Raw genomic sequence first — 19,798 nt, forward strand, 5'->3', positions numbered from 1 at the left:
ATAAAGTATAGATATGCTTAATATGTGAACCAGTTATACACTGTCGGTTGCGCCCGACTGTGCTACTGAAATTTTTTAGGCTAACAAGGCCAGCCACTTGACGTCTTGGGGTCATGCTAAATAGAGACGCTATAGCTGCTGTTTGTAATATTCCATAGCATGTGCTTAATACCAGACGTGTCGTACGCTGCAATTTTAATTAATTTCTGTTACAATTTAAAACAGTTGTGCTTGTGCATTTATTCAAAACGCAGTTAATTGTGGAACGCGCTTATCGAAAAACCGGTTCGGTCACACCTACCTAAGGCCCTTTTGAAATGGGACAGAAATTCTCGTATGTCAAAAAATGCGTAAGCAATGATGAGTGTTGTAAAAGTGAACCCGATGGAGCGACGCTGCGTATGCGCAATGTAAATGCAAACTTTTTAGCAGCGCCAGGTAAGTGACAAATAATGCTAAATAAACTTACGTTTTATTTGTAAACAACTCTGCAATATTTTACAAACTAATATTGCCTTTTTGCGCTTGCATTAATTTTTGTTGTTTAAACGTGGGCGTGCGTGTAAAATGTACATTAAACAAAAACTCTATTCATTGTAGTATTATTATTCATCGCAATTTGTTGGAAAAGTGTATTGTGTTATTTATACACAATATTAAACATCTGGCACGGTGCGTTGATCTTAAGCAGATATATCACAAAACAAATTTGAGCATTTAGCATTTAGCTGAAGTGCAATTTGTAAACATTTAATTTATCATTTTAAAACGCTTAAACAAACATTAAATCATATTATAGCACACACACAAACAACGTTTGTTTAAAACTACATCAAATATACATAAAATCTTTTTAATGTATCTCCAGAGAGCAATAAAGATAAAAGATAAGCGTGAAGCATATTAAATTTGTAGCACATACAAATAATTTGCATGCTATGAGGTCACATAGCGCTTCAGGTCTTGCATAAATATAGAACAATTAAATTGGCTGCATTGGTTGCGCTATGTGTAATAATTTACTTAGAAATCAATGACTATACAGACAAGACAAGCCAAAGTCAAGTGAGAAGACAGACAGATGGAAAGAAGCTAAGATTATAGAAGAGCGCAGGCCAGCAAGAGAGCAAGTCAAAGTATTGCTAACGGTGCGTATGTGTGTTAGAGCAAGAGCGACGCGCGCTCGCTTAGAGCGGAGAGCAGAGCTTCTAGCCAAAGCAAACACAGTGCGTATGCATTAGAGCGAGAGCAAGAGCGCTCGCGTGCTCCCACACTATTGAACTTGAACACTCTGTGCAGAACTACAAATTCCAAATCAGTCGAGATCAGTTCATCATAGCGCGCGGTCGTAAATCAGTGAAGTGGGCGCTAATTGCAAAGAAAAACAAAGTGCGAACGCAATTAACATACGTTATAAAATTGTTACTTAGTGAAAAGGACAGTGCTTTAAATAATGAGCCAATGGTATCGCAGTTATGCGCCCAGCTGGCTGCAGCGCTGGTGGCATCCGCAGCCTCAGAGCAGACCCAGATCCTTTAATCCCTTTCGTCCAGTGACAAACGTTGAAAGTAATTGCTCATACTATACAATATATATTTAAATATATATAATTATGATGACCCTATATGGCACATGTTAGCAACAAGCAGCAGCGTAATTAATCAGTTTTCGAGTATTCTATTTATTTTTATTCATAACTTATTATTTTCGCGTGTATTTAACTATGACTTCATTCGTCTTTTGTTTGGTTTGTCTGTTTAGTTGTTTGACACGTTTTTGTGATTTGTTTTTTCGTGGTATTTACACATTTGTGTTGTCTGTTTTCCTGTTTGCCATAAATCAAATATTTGAATACTTTATCAAATGCATCAACAATTTTTGCTTTTGCCTCTAATCCGATTTGCCTTAAAAGTGCCAAAGGTGCAGCCATATGGAATTCTCTGTTGACCCTAATTATAAATTGATCAAGCACATCAAAGCTTAAAAATTCAATGAAAAATATTTATTTTGCATTAAAAAACAGCTGTGTGTATTTTTTTTAAGTATGCTTGCTGCTTAGCAATTTGATTAATTAAAAGACTTGCGCATTTCCTAAACTATTTGTATATTTAATGTTTTTGTTTTCAATTTTGGTTTTTGTGTGGACAGCATAAGAATTAAAAAATTAGCTTGCTCTTTTTGCCAATATTAAATTTGTTCAAAAATTGCGCATTAAAGAGATATATGTATCTAAGACAGAAACTTCAAGCTATCTGTCAACAAGTGTGTCTTCTATAGTTGCTTTTAATAAATTTTAGAAAATTGGCAAGGCATAGCAGATTTTTATAGACGAATTTTTAATGCTCTGTTAGCTGTTTTTTTAATTGTTATAGCTGCTCATTAAATTGTGTGGCTCATTTAACTTTTTAGTTACATATAATTAAGACATATATTCTACATTTGTTTAGTTCTCTCAGTCAAATGTTTCTCAATAATTTATTTCTTCTTATTGTTAGTTTAATTTATTTTTTGAAATTGTAATTGTTAAAATATTTCTAAAGTGTATTTATAACTTGGATTTTGTTTTAATACATTTTCCATGTTATTTTGATTAGTGCTGTGGGCGAAAAGCTTATAAAAGCAGCAAATTACGCATACGCCCGAGTGCCTACTATAAGAAATTAATTGTCACGACATTGAACTTTTGTGCGCCGCTAACACAAACAAAACAAAATCTAGCATTTGTTTATGGTGCAAGAGGCGATTAGTTAACTTGTCTGTGCGTCTGTCTGAATGAGATCATGCGCTAGAACTAAAAAGTGTTTTCTATATTTTTTGACAGCTGCTGGCAGCGCTGCAGTGTTGGGCGTAAGACGCGTGGAACTCTGCCTCGAGGACAACCATGCGGAGCACCATACGAATCACTTTTATGCTGCCGCCGCCAATGAGGCGCTGATCGTGCGACGTGGCGAGCCCTTCAGACTGCGCATACATTTCAACCGCGAGTACAGTCCCAGTAAGGATGCCATCAGTTTTATATTTAGCGTAGCAGATGATGCCAAACCCAGTCCAGGCCATGGCACATTGAATGCGCTGGTGCCACATGATGGCATCGATTATCTCGGCGATGCACTGGAGTGGGGTGCCGGCATCGAAACTCATGAGGCCAATATGCTAACAGTGTTGATAAAGCCGCCGGCTACATGCCCCGTAACCGAATGGCGACTGGACATCGACACGAAGCTGCAAGGTGAGGGCTCCAAGAGCTATCAGCTGCCATTGCCCATCTTTGTGCTGTTCAATCCTTGGTGCATGGAGGATCAAGTGTACTTGGCCAATCGCGAGCAGCGCAAGGAGTATGTGATGCATGATACGACTTTAATCTGGCGTGGCAGCTACAATCGCTTGCGTCCGTCGGTCTGGAAAGTGGGTCAGTTTGAGCGTCATGTGCTGGAGTGCAGTCTGCGCCTCCTGGGCACAGTGGGACGCATTCCTCCCGCCTATCGTGGCGATCCTGTGCGTGTCGCACGCGCGCTCTCCGCCTTGGTCAACTCTGTGGATGATGACGGCGTCTTGCTGGGCAATTGGACTGAGGATTTCTCAGGTGGCACTGCACCCACCAAGTGGACTGGCTCACCGGAGATCTTGCAACAATTTCATAAAACACAAAAGTCCGTTAAGTTCGCTCAGTGCTGGAACTTTAGCGGCGTTCTGGCCACCATTGCTCGTGCTCTGGGCATACCTTGCCGAATCATCACCTGCTACTCCTCCGCGCATGATACACAAGCCTCGCTTACCGTGGACGTTTTTATAGATGCACAAAATCGCAAACTGGATGCAGAGACGACTGATTCCATTTGGAATTACCATGTGTGGAATGAGCTGTGGATGCAGCGTCCGGATTTGGGCATTGGACAATTTGGCGCTTATGATGGCTGGCAGGTTGTGGATGCTACGCCACAGGAGGCTTCGGATAATATGTATCGCGTGGGTCCTGCTGCTGTGCTGGCGGTCAAACATGGCGAGATCCTACGGCCCTTCGACTGCGGCTTTGTCTACTCGGAAGTCAATGCGGATAAGCTTTATTGGCGTTACAATGGCCCTGCTCAGCCCTTGAAACTGCTGCGCAAGGACACTTTGGCCATAGGACACTTGATTAGCACCAAGGCTGTGCTCAAGTGGGAGCGTGAGGATATTACAGACAGCTACAAATATGCCGAGCGCAGCGAAGAGGAGCGCAGCTATATGCTGAAGGCTCTGAAGCAATCTCGTCATGCTTTCAGTCGTTACTATCTCAATGATAATTTCAATGAGGTGCAATTCGAACTGCAGCTTAAGGATGATATCAAGGTGAGCTACATAATTATATATAAGTAATCGATTTTCATTAAGTTTGCTTTCAAAACAGGTGGGCGAGAGTTTCTCAGTGGTGCTCCAGGTAAGCAACAAGAGCAAGGAGCGCGTGCATCAGGCGAGCGGACAACTTAACTGCGACGCTGTCACCTACACCGGCGCCAGCAACCAGGAGGTAAAGATTATGAACTTTGACTTGGACTTGAAGCCGGAGTCGACAGAGCATGTTCGCATGGAGGTTAGCTTTGAGAATTACTACGAGAAGCTATCCTCGCAGGCAGCTTTCCAAATTTCTGTCAGCTGCACGGTCAAGGACACAGACTATGAGTATATTGCTCAGGATGATTTCCGTGTGCGCAAGCCAGACATAAAATTCCATTTTGGCGGTCAGGAGGAAGCTGTGCCAATGGTAGCACAAAAGGAAGTGGATGTCATAGTGCGTCTAGTAAATCCGCTGCCCATACCACTGCACAAAGGACTTTTTACTGTGGAGGGCCCAGGCATAGAGCAACCGCTGAAATTCAAGGTACACTCACAAAAATTTAAGCCTTATCAAATTACAAATTGTATAATTTTTTAAGATTGCCGAAACTCCTGTGGGCGGCACTGCTGCTGCCACTTTCAAATACGTGCCGCCTTACGCCGGACGCGGCACTTTGGTAGCCAAGTTTACAGCCAAGGAACTCGAGGATGTCGATGGCTATAAGCACTACGAGATTGAGCCACGTCCGGAGGACGTACTGCAGCCCAATGCCAGTCATCGTAGTAGCAACATTATACGCCGGCGTACAGATGTTATAGCGTAAGCTTCACTGCATGCTTCACTGTGTGCTCTTTGCCAGAATTTATAAATTTATATATTTTTCCAGTCTAATTTTAAGAACTTTAAGCTTTTTTGTACACACACTTTTAAAATGGTTTGGCTTTTAAAAGTACTACAAGTATTGTCGACTAAAAATGGAAAAAAAAAACTGACATTTAAAAATATTTAAAAAAAAAATCAAAAATTAGTTTAATTAATATTTTAATAAAAGTTGAGCGCTAACTTTCAATTCAGTAAATACCAAGTGTTTGCTTTTAAAATGTCATTTGCTTCTTTATTTATTTATTTGTGTGCAATATATAGCAAAAGTAAGTTTAAGTTGAATTATAGTAGATCAATTGCTGGCCTCTTCTTTGTTATTCCAGATATCGTAGACGCCCAAGGCAAAGCTAGGTTTGTTTCCAGTGCGTACAAAGTAAATGCCACGCGAGTCCATGGGCACTTGATCACCCATAAGAATTCTGCCGCCGCTGCAGTTTTTGCCACGTAGCTCATCCAAACTGCTGCAAGGCACGCCATAGAAACCTTTGTCGCTATTAATGGACTCGGCAAAGTACTCATAAGAGCGCCCATGACTGCAGCCAGCTGCAAAGTAAAATTGGTTAGTGCTAACTTATTTTAAGTGCGCTTGGCTTACTTACTAAAGATCTGCGATAGTTCATTGCAACCTGGCTGAGGTGGACCACCGCCATTGGGATAGAAGTCGACCATGCCAATGGGCTTGCGAAAGCCCAAATAGCCCGCACAGCTGTGTATAACATCCACAAAATTAGCATCTGTATTGTCCAAGTGGTTCTCGGGTCCAATGCAATCCTCAAAGGCTGGACGAGCTGGATCCAAGCCGGTTATGCGACTCACGCGATATTTAGTATAGGAGCCTGCATAGCCCATTATATGTGCGCCTAGACTGTGTCCTATAAGATGTATGCGCTTTGGATCTGCATCCTTTTCTTCAACTAGTAAATCAATTAACTTGGCTACGGCCCGCCCCACTTGTACCGTATAACGTGCGGGCGTTAGATAATATATATTATCCGCCTGATCACGCCAATTAATAGCAAACACATTCACCTGGCCGCGCATTAAGTATGCGCCACGTATGGACTGTATGGAGTTGCTCATTGTGCTCGATTTCCAGCCATGCACTAGGATTTTTGTGTCCAGTTCGGGATTGAATTTCTCAGCCATTTCCTGCCAAGTGTCGCGCTTGTGACGCACACGCTGAAAATCGTTTTCATCTATCCAGAAATTAGAAGTACGCTTGTCTTCAGCTGCAGCGCTGCAAGGAGTAAGAAAAGAATTTAGACAAATCGCATATCAAACTTGGCTGCTTCCAATTTTTGTCTTTTCTTTTGGTAGCTTACCTGCCATAGTATTCAAATTGTATTAGTTGCGGCAAAGTGATGCGGTTCTCTGGCGGTGGTTCCACTAAATAAGCCACCTCGGGTTTGCCATCACCATTGGGCATATAGAGCCAAGTCTTATTGTAATCCTCTTGATTCAGCGCCACCTCTGCGCGTATGCCAACTGCAACAGAAAGGGGAAATGAATTAATTAATTGGCCCTATCTATATCTTATTGTGTCTAGCAGTTTACATAGTAGAAGCACTGGACGCACAACCTGCGCCAGTGCAGCAAAACCTGTGATGAGCCATTGCACCACAACAAAGGTATTGGAAACTTCGTTGCGACAAGGGTTAATCACATTGCAAATGCAGGCAAGCGCATTGGTGGGCATCTTGAACGCTTGCTGGGCGCGCGATAACTGAGGCAAGAATTTCTGTACTGACTCAATGATTAAATCCTTTGTGAGAGCCCAGCAAACCGGTTCGTTAGCAATTAAAAGCGATGCGCGTACTTTTTAATTAATCAGCTCCAGGGCTTAATGTCTGGTAAGTCGGTCATATACACACTCACCTGGCCAAGCAACTAAGAGACAGCAGAACCAAAGCAACATTTTCTCCTTTCTGATACCCTACTGCTTGGGATTGGACAAATGTAACGGTATTTTATAGTGCCACCGCTTGGTGTCAACTGTCAATCAAGACTGTTGGTGGCTTTGTCCAAAAAAAATATAGTTCTTCAACCTTCGGTGCAAAAAAAGCTTATCAGACACAACGGGGGAGCAGTTGACAAAGTGGGTTAGACAGTAAACTACCGCCAAGCGTTACCAAACGATAAGAGCTTCTTATAGTGTGCACAAAAAGTTTCTAAAAATCTATAATTCTTATCTTAATCTGCATATTACTGCTTTTAATTCTAATTGCATTAAAAATTTCAGTATATTATTTTGAAAGTACCGCCAAATGGTTATCTAGCTAGATCTGACGTGAAAGCGATCAAGTCAGCAACACTGCAGAGGAACCTCGTTTTTTTGTGGATGATACATGCTAGTGCCGAGCTGTGAAGTGCTGCCAACTTCATTTCGCTGTAAATTGTTATTGTAATTTGTATTCCGGCAGTGACGCTTGCTTAAAACATCGAAAAAAATAGCTAAACAATTTCAATTCAGAAATTAAAGCGTTTTGTTTCAATTAATAAAAAATATATAACAAAAAAGCATTTTAGATCGATTCAAAATTTGTCCATTTTTCCAAACTTCCTGAATGCAAAGAGTGATACAAAGTGATGGAGTAAAATTTAAAAAAAAAATTCGCGCGCGCTATTTGGCCTAAAATTATGATATGTAATTTATATGTTTGATGCGCTCTTCTTGCGTTTGCCAATAGGTTTGTAATCTGAATCGCATGATATATCATCATCAGCGGCAGCACGTACAGAAGCAGACGAGGACGCGGGAGCTAAAGATGTGGCAGCAGCAGATGTAGAAAATGATGCAGACACTTTCAGTCACACTGCACCGAAACATCGATGTTGAAAACAAAACATCGGGCATTGGAGAAACGCTTGGTGGACGCTTGTCGGAAGCGGGTTTTGACAAAGTAAGTACATATTAATGACGCCATCCGACAATAGCGCTTATACGTTTATTGCTGTCTTTTAGGCCTACACAGTTCTGGGCCAATACCTAGTGCTAAAAAAGGATGAGGAACTGTTTAAGGAGTGGATGAAAGATGTGTGCCATGCCAGCTCAAAGCAAGCACTTGACTGCTACAGCTGCTTGCATGACTGGTGCGAGGAATTCCTATAAACAATTCTCTGGACAACTGTTGGAAGGCCTTGCACAGCTTTATGTACACAATGATATTTCCCTTCACCCTTTCAAATATATGTCAAGCCCAAAGTAATACTAAGCTATCATTAAAATGTATATTAGCCAGATCACTAATAAACTTCATGTGTAATTTAACGTAAAGTCAAAATCTAAATTACAGTTATTCTTGAAATTGTTTTAAAAAAAATGCCTTGACAAGTACACTACATTCGATAGACAATGCTGTTCGATACACATGCATATTGTTATGTATGGAGGTAGCTCGATAATTTTATGCAAGTTGCCGGACTTTGTTAAAAAAATAAAGGTGTATGAAATTTGTAGCAGCTGCGTATAAATTTCCTAATTTATTGCTTAACTAAAGCTAAAGCAGTGCCAAAAAAGAAACAAAGTAAGCGCTGCGTAGATGCCGTACAAGGCCAATAACAATGGCAATTGCAACAAAAAAGCAATAAAGTGAAAATGCGTACGGCATTTAGTCTGCACTTGTGTGCGTACGTGTGTGTGTGTGTTTTTCTTTGTATATCGAAATAAATAGAGCGAGATAGTATTACACAAATCGCTGTCGGCAAGCAATAGGACAGTCGTGCGAGCGAGTAAAATGTATATTGTCCGTTGTTCAGAGTTCCAGGCCAAACATTCTGTGCATCGCAACGGCTGAATCGACTTTTTATAGTTGCAATGCACGACATTTGCATTAATTATATTAGTAACAAATTGTAAATAGCGCAAATTAAATATAATACCTCGCAATATAAACGGTTTGCAGTTACACAAGAAAGTGCAGTATTTTATGCGCAGCTCGGTTAAAAGTCTGCATATGAGTCTGCCTGCCTGCCTGCCTGACAGTGTGTATGTGTTTATGTGTGTGTGTTTTTTCTTTGCGTTTTTGCGTAAACGTCTCTAACCAAAAGTAAAACTCGTCGGGTGCGCTTGGAGAAATTTGTAAATAGTAAACAAAATTGTATAGTTAATGTGAGTAAATTCCAAGTGGAAGTCACAACTACAAAAGTGTCGTCGTTGTTGTCATATAAATCAGTGTGTGCGTTTGGGACGAGAGTGCGTATACACACATGTGTGTGCATGTGTATGTGGTATGTGTTGTGTGACGTTGTTGTATCGTAAAAGCGAGTAATAGAACGCAACGCGGCGGGGCGGTTTACGGTTCCGGTAAAGTGCGCGCGGCGAGAGAGAGGGAGTTAAAGAAAGAAAGAGAGCGAGCAACCGTGTGTGTGTGTGTTTGTGTGCGTGTCTGTGTGTGGGGGGAGACAACTGTCGCCATATCCTTTTCCCTAGTTCCTTTCTACTTCTTGCTAAATTCAATGACCTCATTTGTCTCTCTCCATACCAACAGGAAGGAACAACAACAACAACAACAACACAAATATAGCTTATAATCGATTTTAATTGCTATCGAGTCTAAAAACCAAAACAATTGTTCAAGTGTCAAAGCATAAAAGCTCAGCCACGGCTCGACAAATAATCCCCACAGTAACACCAACAACATTAATAACGGCAACTCTAAAGCCAGTAGCAGCAGCAGCAGAGCAGCAGGAACGTTCCACAGCCACAACAACAACAAATGGGAACCAATTCAGGAGCCACCGCTGGCATTAATAACAAGCCTGTCGGCGGTGCAGCTGTTCTAGGCGTTGGCGTTGGCAACTCCGCTGTGGGCGGCGGCGTGCTCTCCAATAGCTTGGGCGGCGTCGGCAGCGGTGGTCTCAGCATCAGCGGCTTGAGCGCTGGCGGTCAAAACGCTAATGTTGGCAGCATAATCAGCGGCAACATGGGAGGCAGCGGCGGTGGTAACAATGGCAGCGATGATGGCGGCAATGGCATGGGCGGTCCTGGCGGCGGACCCAATAATCAGCAGGCGACAACGCCTCAATACACAATACCGGGCATCTTGCACTATATACAACATGAATGGTCGCGCTTTGAATTGGAGCGCTCACAGTGGGATGTGGACAGGGCTGAGCTGCAGGTGAGTGTGTGGTGTCCTTTGGCAAAAGTTCACTTTCCATTTCAATGGGTTTTTGCAACGGTTTCTTAACCAACTTTCTGCTCCGTTTAACAATGTAAGCCTTAGGTTGCTAAAAATAATAGTTTCAACCGCTTAGACAACGTAATGAGCAGACTCAATTAATTTCCACGGTAGTGGACATAAATATTGTTTGTTTAACTTATAAGTTAAGTTAGAGTGCAGTGCAAATATTCACAATAATAATAATTTGAAGCATATAAATTGCGCAATTCTAAATTTAAATATATTTTTATTTTGACATATTTTTTTTTGCGTTTAATTATAAATCCAATGCATCTATGCTTTCACCGCCTATCAATAGTAAAACGTTATCTCTATTAAAAATATTTATTGCTGTTTTTTGCTCTTCATGCCGTTACGCTTCGTTCGGCAAGTGACATTCAAAACGTCAACGTCGACGTCGCTGCACTAAAACAAGTTGGCGGCAACGCTGACGCTGCATTGCTCCAATACGAACATATGTACATACATATGTATTTAGATATATACATAGATAAGCAAGCACATCGCATACATATGTACATATGCATTTGTCGCGCAAAATAATTATGAACCTGTTTCGCCTTGTTTGTATTTTTACACCACAAAGAGAGCAATGGCAAACTAGAGAGAGAGTGGGCAGGCGACAATTTCCCCACCCTAGACCCCAAGCCCCAAGCTGCTGCCGGCTCAATCAACACAAACACACACACACACAGTTACAATGGACGCCATTTTTGCATACATGAGCACATGCACACATGTAATGTTTTCTTGCTGTTGTTGTTTTGATTTGTATGTCAGTGTCAGCGCTGCTCGCGTCGCTGTCGTTGGCAACGTCCTTGCATTGCCGGCCCCGGTTCATTGTACAAATCTGCTTGGCTTCCTGCTAAATGCTTCCTCTTCAAACATGACTGTTAAATGCAAAAATTGATTATAGAAAATATTACTGTCGCTAGCAGCAGCAGCATCAGCAGCTGAGCAGCTGTTAATTAGTTTTTATTTATTAATAGGTGGGTGTCGTAAATGTAGAAATTTGCAAACTAAAGCTAATTTTAGTTATCCATTTTGTTTGCTAGCTAGACAAATATTTGTATTTGTTCATGCATAAATAAAAATAATAATAAAATGCGCATACAAGCAAAAAAAACCCCACAGCAGCTAGAAACTAAAACAGGGCCCCCGCTCCTTTATGCCCCACACTCTGGAGCGCTCAGTCAGCGCGTCAGCGTCAACGTCATCGCTGTTGCATGTCGTTGGGTAATTTGAAATTCGTTTGGCGTAAACATAAACGCAAACTCTTGGCTCATATTCTCATGCCCATTCCAAAAAATTTCAAATGGAAGTGTGCCTTTTGTAGCTACAAGCGTTTTTCGTTTTAGTTTTTTGTTCTTTCTGTTTCTTTTTTGCATTCTAATATGCGTGCTTTAATTAGCAGCTTGAGCCAAAATGAAAATGCCATTGAGCGTTAATTTGAAATGCAGAGCATGTGCCAGAGTCTGGAACACAAAATAAATAATGATAATAAATATTGAGAAGAGCACGCTCGCTCTCACTCTACCAAGCGCTGCGCTCTCTTTATGTTCATTGTTGCTGTAGTGCGTGCTCCACTTTTGTTTTGGAGAGTGCCTAAGCACTGCTATCCTTACTTACTCCACCCACACCCAAGCGGTGTTTATTGTTATTGCTTCTGCAGCTGCTAAATGAACTCAAGTGCTTTTCTTGCGCTGCTAAAAAAGCAGCGAAAGCACTCTTACTATTTTCAGTTGGTGCTGCTCTTTATCTCTAACTGACTTTGTCGTTTGTTGCAACTCTTTATTTACAATTAATTGAATTTAATTGTTTATCGTTTGACTGCGTCGCTAACGCAGCGAAGCGTCAATTATGTGCCTCAATTCGTTGCAGCAATTGGATTGCAACGCAAAACGCATAAAATAAAAAATATTTGTACATATGTATGAGTAATATGGAATAAAATAGAGAAAGTCTTTGTTGTTGTTAATGGCATAAAGGAATTCTTATAAATAGCTTGATTGATTTTATCTATTGCTTGATTGATTATTCCAACTAATTATTTATTTTTCTACTTTTTAGGCGCGCATTGCTATGCTGCTGGGCGAGCGCAAGTGCCTAGAGAGCCTTAAATCGGATCTAACGCGACGCATAAAAATGCTGGAGTATGCGCTGCGCCAGGAGCGAGCAAAGTTCTATCGATTAAAATATGGCACCGATCCGCCGGCGCTGAACGAGTTCAAGCCCTCGGCGAGTGAGGAGACCGGCTTGGGTGGCGATGTGGCGACGGATTCCGAAGTGCCGTATAGCTCGGTGTCGAACACCACGTGGCGACAGGGCAGGCAAATGCTGCGACAGTATTTGGCCGAGATTGGCTACACAGACAACATTATTGATGTGAGATCAAATCGTGTGCGCTCTATACTTGGACTCAATAACAATGCGGATCACGATGGCGGCATTGGGAGCAGTGGGGGCGAAAATCTAAGTCCAAATATCAATGGCAATGAGAGCAATAAACGTGCCTCAGAATCTGATGGTAAGTTGTGGTCCAACCCGCATGCCCCCCCCTGTTGAAGATTTGAATAATTTGCTCACATTAGGCCGTCATACTCCCGCTAAAAAAGTGCAACAATCCAATGATGCCATCATACTGGACACTGAAGCGGCGGTGATGGCCAATTTTGAGTTCCTTGGTCCCACAGAAATGTCCGACGATGATGAGATATCCGATGATCTGGAAATGGTTGCCACCGACAATGATGATAACGATGTCAAAATGGCCAAGCGGCCCAAATCCGGCAAGGATATGCTTAGCGAAGGTAAAATCAACGCCCTCAACTAGTAAACTCGTAACAACCCAAGCACCACGCCCTCCCACCTGCCTCAATTCAGTTGCAATTTTGATTACCCCCCACACAACAAACTCTAAGCCTATTCCAACAAGATGCATGCTTAACATAATCGCTGTCTTTCTTGCTTATCGTTTTTCTTGTTGCTTCTGTTTCTTACGCTTTTTTCGCTCCGCTCATTTGCTGTGCGTGTGCTCTCAATCTCAACTCTTAGATCTTGAGGCCGAGGTGGGAGAGCATCTCTTGAACGATATGAATCTAATGGCTGAAGGTGCTAAAATTAAAAAATAATAATAGTGCTAATTACAAGTGCTGAAAAACTGCAAATAATCAACATTAATATTTATTTCGATGCCAGCTTTACACATTTTAATTAGTTAATCGTAAATGTGAATTAATTGCAGTTTTTCAACGCTACATTATTTATAGATACTTATTAATATTTTTCTATTGATTCTCATAACAGAGGTTGATAGCTCGCTGGGTCTGGGTGAGCTGGCGCAATTAACGGTTAACAATGATTCGGAGGGCTCATACGACTCAAACACCAAGGACGGCACCGGTGGCAGCGCTGGCGGCGCCGGTTATCGCAAAACCTGGAATGCCAAGTACACACTGCGCTCGCATTTCGATGGAGTGCGCTCACTAATTTTCCATCCGGAGGAGCCGGTGCTTATAACCGCCTCGGAGGATCATACGCTTAAACTGTGGAATCTACAGAAGACGGTGCAAGCCAAAAAGTCCGCTAGTCTTGATGTGGAGCCACTATACACGTTCCGTGCTCACACCGGTCCCGTGCTCTGTCTGGGCATGTCGGCCAGCGGTGAGACGTGCTACTCAGGTGGTGTCGATGGCAACATTGAATGCTGGCAGTTGCCATCGCCCAACATTGATCCATACGATTGTTATGATCCCAATGTGCATTCGGGCACACTGGAGGGCCACACGGACGCTGTCTGGGGTCTGACCACAATGCAGAATAATATTGTGTCGTGTTCGGCCGATGGCACAGTCAAGCTGTGGGCACCATATACCAAGGAACCGCTGCTGCGCACTTATACAGCCGCAGAGGCCGAGGGCGGGCCCTCGTCCGTCGACTTTGTGCGCAACGAGGTGGATCATATTGTGGTGGCCTATAATAGTGCTCATTGTATTATCTATGATACGGAGACGGGCAAGCAAGTGATCAAACTTGAGGCAGCCCAAGAGATGTCCGGCAATACGGGGAAATATATCAACAAGGTTGTCTCGCATCCAACGCTGCCGATAACGATAACAGCGCACGAGGATCGTCATATACGATTCTGGGACAATACATCCGGCACGCTGGTGCACTCAATGGTGGCGCATCTGGAGCCCGTGACCTCGCTAGCCGTTGACGCTCATGGCCTATACTTGCTGTCCGGCTCACATGATTGCTCCATACGACTGTGGAATCTGGACAATAAGACCTGCGTGCAGGAGATAACAGCGCATCGCAAAAAGTTCGATGAGAGCATATTCGATGTGGCCTTCCATGCCACCAAGCCCTATATAGCCAGCGCCGGTGCCGATGGCCTTGCCAAAGTCTTTGTCTAAGGCGGCGACCGGCGACAGCTGAAAGCGCAGCAGCTAAAAGTGCAGTGTTTACGAGTTCAAGTTATATACTTATACATACATATAAATAACATACACACATACAGAGCAACAACAGCAACAAACAACAAGAACACACACACATCTATATATAAATATATACATTATAACTATACATTAAAAGCTAATTATACATACAACAAGAACAAGTGAACATCCACAACAACAAACAAATATGGCAAACTATGCTAAAAAAAAAAAAAAAGAAATATTGGGTTCAAAAAGAAATTGAGCATATAATAAATTAACACTTGAAAAGTAACGGCAATGGAAATATATCTAAACAAAAATTGTATGCCAAGCATTGATGGCCACGCATATTGAAGAACCACATTAAAAATTAAGAGTAAACTTAACACACCATACTCATTATAAGAATAGCTCTTGCAGCTGCGGCCAACAATTAACACACGCGCGCTCTCTGATCTGTGATTTAAGTAAAGTTAAGAGCGTCTGCTGCTTTACAATTGGAAAAGGAAAAGAGAGAACTGTTTCTATGCGCGCCCTGTGGCCGTAAGTTCAATATATATTCAGCGTAGATTGATTGCGTATCCATAACAGTATAGATTTAGCTAAACATATAACGTTAACTGCACAGCGATCGTTTGCCAATTGTTGCTACATTTTCTGTACATTTTATATGCCTATATACATAATATATACATATTGTATATTTGAACGTATTATATATACCTTAAACTTGTCTTGTTCAAACAAAAACAAAAAAAAAAACTAGTGCTTTGTACAAATTGGCCGCTCGCTGTGACAGTTTGACAAGAAATTTGCATTTCTTGAGACATCTAACAAAACACAACAACATTAACGTAATGATATATAGACGATCAAATTTTTATAGTCTTAAGTGGCATATATATATATGTATAACTAACTGCAAAAAAAAAAAAACAACTCTTCTCTCATCCACACACACACACTCACTCATTAATAGCTAAGGCTTGCTGCTGCTGAAGAGAGAACAAACTCTTTGCTCTCTTTGTGCACAGTGTGCCGAAAATACCAAGAAGCGTGCAAGTTGTAAATTAATCTTAGCGTTGCTTATTTATTATTTCAATTAGCAGTGGAACATAATTAGTTAAAAAATATACATATATATATAAATACATACATATATGAGAAATCACCAGAGAACTTTATTAACACTAAGTGCAAAGTAAAAGAAAAAATTAATTAATTGCTTCAACCTTTTATTGTCTGCTTGGGCCTCAGAGCTATATACATACATCAGTACCAGCTGATCTAACTGTACGCTAAGCTATTTATTTAATTTATGACTAGTATTAAAATATAATGAAAACAAATTAATGGAAATGCAGTAAAGAAAGAAGATTTCGTAAAAACTTGTAGTTGAATATACATATATTAAACTACAAATAAATATATGTATGTACCACATAGAATCGCTTAACGATTCATAAAACTGTAATCAAATATACGTTGAAAGTGAAAAAAAAGTGGAAGTGAATGCCGAGCAACTCAATATTAGTAATAGTATTACATTAATTATTGCAACAAACAAATTATTGTACCCTTAAAAGGAAAATGAAGAAACGCTGACAAAAGCAACCCATGTTGATATTCGAAAAAAAAAACAATTGATAAAGAAAATATTGGAAAACGATTCTCTAGCAAAACATCCTCTACTAATTATACAAATATATATATATTAATTATTTGTATTTTAATTTGTACTTTAGTTGTTACAAATGAGAAATGCGATATCATTTATAAATAATACACACAAATACAACATAGTTAGCAGAGTGATGCGCATATATACATAACAAATATATATGCATACACAACATTTATACATAAATCTATTGATTTTTAATTTTAATTGTACATTTTTTGATTTTTTATTACTGTGTATTTTTTATTTTTAATAAAGTTTGACAAAATGATAAAACAGTAACGTCAATATTTGGCCTTTATCTTTGTTTACCAACAATTTCTAATAATAACACCAATAACAAATTCAAATCAATGCAAACTAGCTGGTTCTAGTTTTGCGAACCACATTTAAAAAAAGCATCGAATCATCACCAAGAAAGCATCGATACCCACGCAGCTTTGTGGCTTAGATTTATTTTTGAGTAAAGTTTCTAGCTGCTGGCAGCTTTTTTTAATTACAATTTATTTCGAGGGCCAAATGATATACAAGTATAAAAGTCGCACAAAAAATGGTTTACAATTATTACCGCGTACCATTTAACAGTCCACTGCCATAACAAATCAACAGCTACACGCATTCCATATGCTAAATAAACACTTTATGCCTTTTACTTTTTTAAAACCAATACAAATGTTATAATAGTGCATGCAGATATATGAAAAAATTAAGAAACAAGTTAAGTATTAAGTCGTAACAAACGTTCATTGTAGATTTGAGCATATATAGGCCAGAGACACAAAGTCCCCCAGCACATAAGTTTATACATATAGAAATTAAACAGCAACATTTAAGAATTGAATATAAATAATACAACATGCATATTAACTGAGAACAAATTATAAATACTTTTATATAATAAATTGAAACACATAAATACTTAAAAAAAAAAAAGAAACAAATGAAAACATCAACAACTCAACTCACAATTCATGTTAAGATATAATAAAACTGAATAAATAAAAATATTTGAAAATATAGTTCGTTAACTGCAATATTTTTAAAGTAGTAAACTTCAGCCATATGTTATTCATATTAATTCATATCAAATATAACTTAAAGTTTAATTTAATTGAATTTTAAATTTCCAGTTAGAAGCCCGCCACTTCGGCTTTTTTAACTCAAACTGTAACGAGTGTAACGAGTAGCTACGAAATACGCCACTGTCATCCAAAGATTGAAAACAAAGTTTTCTTAATTAAAATAACAATGGAAATGCCTGGCACTTTTACAGGCGATTTGGATAAAACACAAATACCACCGCTTAATCAAAAACGTATACTAGCATTTGTTAATCATTTTCTTATAAGCACCTGCACATTTCTGAACGAATTTGCCTTAAATTGCGAAACAAAGTTTGTGCATTTGGAACGACAGCTGCAAAGAACCGAAGCGGCTTTGATGATATTGGAAGCAAAGCTAGCCTCCATACCAGTGGACAATGAAGTGGAAGTTGAGAGTAAAACTGCACCCTCCGCTTCTATAGCTGTGGAGGAAGAGGAAGTTACGTTAGACGATGTGGACGAAGTTCCTAAACCCCAAGGAGTACGTGCGTGCGAGGACTCGCGCTATAAAAAGTTCTTTAAAATGCTGCAAGTCGGTGTTCCAGCAGCTGCGGTAAAACAGAAAATGTTTGCAGAAGGTCTAGAGCCTACAATACTAGAGTAAGTTCCACATTCAAGTCAAGCATAAACATTTGTTAATACTTTTTTCAATTTACAGTCAACCTGACTTGTTGCTGGAGGATGGCTTCACAGCTTAGGTATATCCAAAGCGAATCGACAATTTTGGTGATATATATATATAGTTTATATAAATGAAACACTTGTTAAAATTTACGTCTACAATTTGTTTTATTTTCCCCACTTGTGGCAGGTCGATGAAAACAACTTAAAAACACTTCCGATTAGAAAAAAGAGCGTGAGTTGGTGCCTTGGAGTGCTTAGAACTGAATCATCTGTCCCTTGCGCTTCTTGTCACCACCCAACTCGAAGTGCTTGCAACGCTTCAGGGGTGTCTGCTGGCGATATTTGCACTCAGTGCATTCCATACGCAGCACAATTTTCTTGGTGGTCTTGGCCTAAAATAAAAGAAAAGGAATACGTGTTAAAACCAATAGAGAATTTGACACATATAGCATTGTTATTCACTATAAATTAATTTTGTTTGAAGCTGCCCGGCAAGGTACTGCAATGTAGAATTCATTACAACAATTCCTCAAGGAGAAACACCGTTAACAACAACAAGAGCTTTGATCTGGCGCAGTTTGTTCCCGCCAAAAGGCATAATGCTATAAAAGCGCAGCCATTTGGTTCTACTAAGCGCCATGTTAACTTTTTTTTAGTTCTTAGGGCACTTACCTTCTTTCTGAAGATGGGCTTAGTTTGACCACCGAAACCCTGCTGTTTCCTGTCGTAACGTCTACGACCCTGGGCGCCCTTGCGCTCCTTGGACTTCTTGTACTGCGTTACCTTGTGCAGCTTATGCACTTTGCACTTTTTGCAGAAAGTGCGGCGTTGTTTTGGTACATTCACCTAGAGTAAAAGAAAAGCTACATTAACGTAAGTTTTTAACACACACTCGCACGTAATATTGTTCTTAAAACACGCACAACATTGTTTCTTAACAGTTCATGTTGTTTTTATTACATTTTAATAACAATTTAAGCGGATGTTTAACGATTTTTGCTAAAGGCAAACTATACACGTACCATCTTGTTTAAGAAAAAGACACAAAAGACGGAATTAGTGACGGCACTATCGGGACTATCGATAGTTCATGAGTCAGTCAGATGAACGGTAACAGGTGAACATTTCTGCACTGTTCAGTTATCTGATTTCTTTTCTATAAGGTGAACAATTTTCTTTTAACTGTTAGTTTAAGGATGTTTAGTCAGTCTGACTGTTCAAAAATTTAATTATTATCGTAATTCAATTGAAGGATTTAGTTCAGTCGTTAAACTATTGATGAGCGAACCAATCAGTTGTTTTGTTAAGTAGTTCATAAGTTCTTTTGTAAAATTCCAACTAATGATGAGAATGAAAAACAATGAACTTCATTATTTAATCAGACTTATAATTATAATAATACTAAATTATAATTATAATAGTACCAAAATTGCTACCTAACTAAACGAGCGAACCACTGAGTTACTTAAGGCGCTACTGAACTATCATGGCCGTAGTGCGTTCGTTCAGTTTGATTAGTAGTTCAATCGAGCTTATTCTGAGCGATGAGATACAACTCTATTGCT

The 19,798-nt window shown here is 40.0% G+C and overlaps 6 protein-coding genes across 14 annotated transcripts; 4 read left to right on the plus strand and 2 right to left on the minus strand.

Moving 5' to 3' along the window:
- Positions 1–302: 302 nt before the first annotated feature.
- On the plus strand, positions 303–5,303 carry LOC108594491 (annulin). 2 transcript variants are annotated; one of them, XM_017979684.1, is made up of 4 exons: positions 303–438; positions 2,822–4,329; positions 4,388–4,858; positions 4,914–5,303. In XM_017979684.1, the coding sequence occupies exons 1-4, from the start codon at positions 318–320 to the stop codon at positions 5,136–5,138; spliced, it is 2,325 nt and encodes a 774-aa protein (XP_017835173.1). In that variant the 5' UTR covers positions 303–317; the 3' UTR covers positions 5,139–5,303. The 2 variants fall into 2 exon arrangements, with proteins under 2 accessions (XP_017835173.1, XP_017835174.1); XM_017979685.1 differs by lacking the exon at positions 303–438 and adding an exon at positions 1,335–1,568.
- Positions 5,304–5,489: 186 nt separating this feature from the next.
- LOC108604101 (pancreatic lipase-related protein 2) lies at positions 5,490–7,140 on the minus strand. The gene is made up of 4 exons (XM_017993425.1): positions 7,073–7,140; positions 6,520–6,682; positions 5,797–6,434; positions 5,490–5,740 (listed from the first exon to the last, which is right to left on the minus strand). Exons 1-4 carry the CDS (start codon positions 7,110–7,112, stop codon positions 5,490–5,492), a joined length of 1,092 nt encoding a protein of 363 aa, XP_017848914.1. The 5' UTR covers positions 7,113–7,140.
- An 846-nt stretch (positions 7,141–7,986) lies between these two features.
- LOC108608084 (barrier-to-autointegration factor) lies at positions 7,987–8,472 on the plus strand. The gene is made up of 2 exons (XM_017999287.2): positions 7,987–8,097; positions 8,160–8,472. Exons 1-2 carry the CDS (start codon positions 7,987–7,989, stop codon positions 8,304–8,306), a joined length of 258 nt encoding a protein of 85 aa, XP_017854776.2. The 3' UTR covers positions 8,307–8,472.
- A 193-nt stretch (positions 8,473–8,665) lies between these two features.
- On the plus strand, positions 8,666–15,790 carry LOC108608083 (striatin). 8 transcript variants are annotated; one of them, XM_017999282.2, is made up of 6 exons: positions 8,666–8,721; positions 9,685–10,317; positions 12,451–12,907; positions 12,972–13,190; positions 13,435–13,491; positions 13,687–15,790. In XM_017999282.2, the coding sequence occupies exons 2-6, from the start codon at positions 9,913–9,915 to the stop codon at positions 14,796–14,798; spliced, it is 2,250 nt and encodes a 749-aa protein (XP_017854771.1). In that variant the 5' UTR covers positions 8,666–8,721; positions 9,685–9,912; the 3' UTR covers positions 14,799–15,790. The 8 variants fall into 8 exon arrangements, with proteins under 8 accessions (XP_017854771.1, XP_017854772.1, XP_017854770.1 ...); XM_017999283.2 differs by lacking the exon at positions 8,666–8,721 and adding an exon at positions 8,856–9,049; XM_017999281.2 differs by lacking the exon at positions 8,666–8,721 and adding an exon at positions 9,107–9,182.
- A 1,925-nt stretch (positions 15,791–17,715) lies between these two features.
- LOC108598871 (WASH complex subunit 3) lies at positions 17,716–18,463 on the plus strand. The gene is made up of 2 exons (XM_017985634.1): positions 17,716–18,209; positions 18,268–18,463. Exons 1-2 carry the CDS (start codon positions 17,755–17,757, stop codon positions 18,305–18,307), a joined length of 495 nt encoding a protein of 164 aa, XP_017841123.1. The 5' UTR covers positions 17,716–17,754; the 3' UTR covers positions 18,308–18,463.
- Positions 18,380–19,318, minus strand: LOC108598881 (60S ribosomal protein L44). Its single transcript, XM_017985644.1, has 3 exons — positions 19,256–19,318; positions 18,906–19,079; positions 18,380–18,625 (listed from the first exon to the last, which is right to left on the minus strand). The coding sequence occupies exons 1-3, from the start codon at positions 19,256–19,258 to the stop codon at positions 18,488–18,490; spliced, it is 315 nt and encodes a 104-aa protein (XP_017841133.1). The 5' UTR covers positions 19,259–19,318; the 3' UTR covers positions 18,380–18,487.
- Between the last annotated feature and the right edge of the window lie 480 nt (positions 19,319–19,798).

Source organism: Drosophila busckii, chromosome 2L (assembly GCF_011750605.1).
Source record: "Drosophila busckii strain San Diego stock center, stock number 13000-0081.31 chromosome 2L, ASM1175060v1, whole genome shotgun sequence".
Taxonomy (NCBI): Eukaryota; Metazoa; Arthropoda; class Insecta; order Diptera; family Drosophilidae; genus Drosophila; species Drosophila busckii.

What these genes read in the sequence shown, in the direction of transcription:
- LOC108594491 (XM_017979684.1), top strand. Translation starts at nt 318, where the DNA reads ATGGGACAGAAATTCTCGTATGTCAAAAAATGCGTAAGCAATGATGAG. An exon ending in AAACTTTTTAGCAGCGCCAG is followed by an intron (nt 439 to 2,821) that starts GTAAGTGACAAA and finishes ATTTTTTGACAG; the next exon opens with CTGCTGGCAGCGCTGCAGTG. An exon ending in AGCAACCGCTGAAATTCAAG is followed by an intron (nt 4,859 to 4,913) that starts GTACACTCACAA and finishes TAATTTTTTAAG; the next exon opens with ATTGCCGAAACTCCTGTGGG.
- LOC108604101 (XM_017993425.1), bottom strand. Translation starts at nt 7,112, where the DNA reads ATGTTGCTTTGGTTCTGCTGTCTCTTAGTTGCTTGGCCAG. An exon ending in TCTCTTAGTTGCTTGGCCAG is followed by an intron (nt 6,683 to 7,072) that starts GTGAGTGTGTAT and finishes TTTCTGTTGCAG; the next exon opens with TTGGCATACGCGCAGAGGTG. An exon ending in TGAACTATCGCAGATCTTTA is followed by an intron (nt 5,741 to 5,796) that starts GTAAGTAAGCCA and finishes TTTACTTTGCAG; the next exon opens with CTGGCTGCAGTCATGGGCGC.
- LOC108608084 (XM_017999287.2), top strand. Translation starts at nt 7,987, where the DNA reads ATGATGCAGACACTTTCAGTCACACTGCACCGAAACATCGATGTTGAA. An exon ending in CGGAAGCGGGTTTTGACAAA is followed by an intron (nt 8,098 to 8,159) that starts GTAAGTACATAT and finishes GCTGTCTTTTAG; the next exon opens with GCCTACACAGTTCTGGGCCA.
- LOC108608083 (XM_017999282.2), top strand. Translation starts at nt 9,913, where the DNA reads ATGGGAACCAATTCAGGAGCCACCGCTGGCATTAATAACAAGCCTGTC. An exon ending in CAAGGATATGCTTAGCGAAG is followed by an intron (nt 13,191 to 13,434) that starts GTAAAATCAACG and finishes CTCAACTCTTAG; the next exon opens with ATCTTGAGGCCGAGGTGGGA. An exon ending in TATGAATCTAATGGCTGAAG is followed by an intron (nt 13,492 to 13,686) that starts GTGCTAAAATTA and finishes TTCTCATAACAG; the next exon opens with AGGTTGATAGCTCGCTGGGT.
- LOC108598871 (XM_017985634.1), top strand. Translation starts at nt 17,755, where the DNA reads ATGGAAATGCCTGGCACTTTTACAGGCGATTTGGATAAAACACAAATA. An exon ending in CTAGAGCCTACAATACTAGA is followed by an intron (nt 18,210 to 18,267) that starts GTAAGTTCCACA and finishes TTCAATTTACAG; the next exon opens with TCAACCTGACTTGTTGCTGG.
- LOC108598881 (XM_017985644.1), bottom strand. An exon ending in AGCCCATCTTCAGAAAGAAG is followed by an intron (nt 18,626 to 18,905) that starts GTAAGTGCCCTA and finishes CTTTTATTTTAG; the next exon opens with GCCAAGACCACCAAGAAAAT.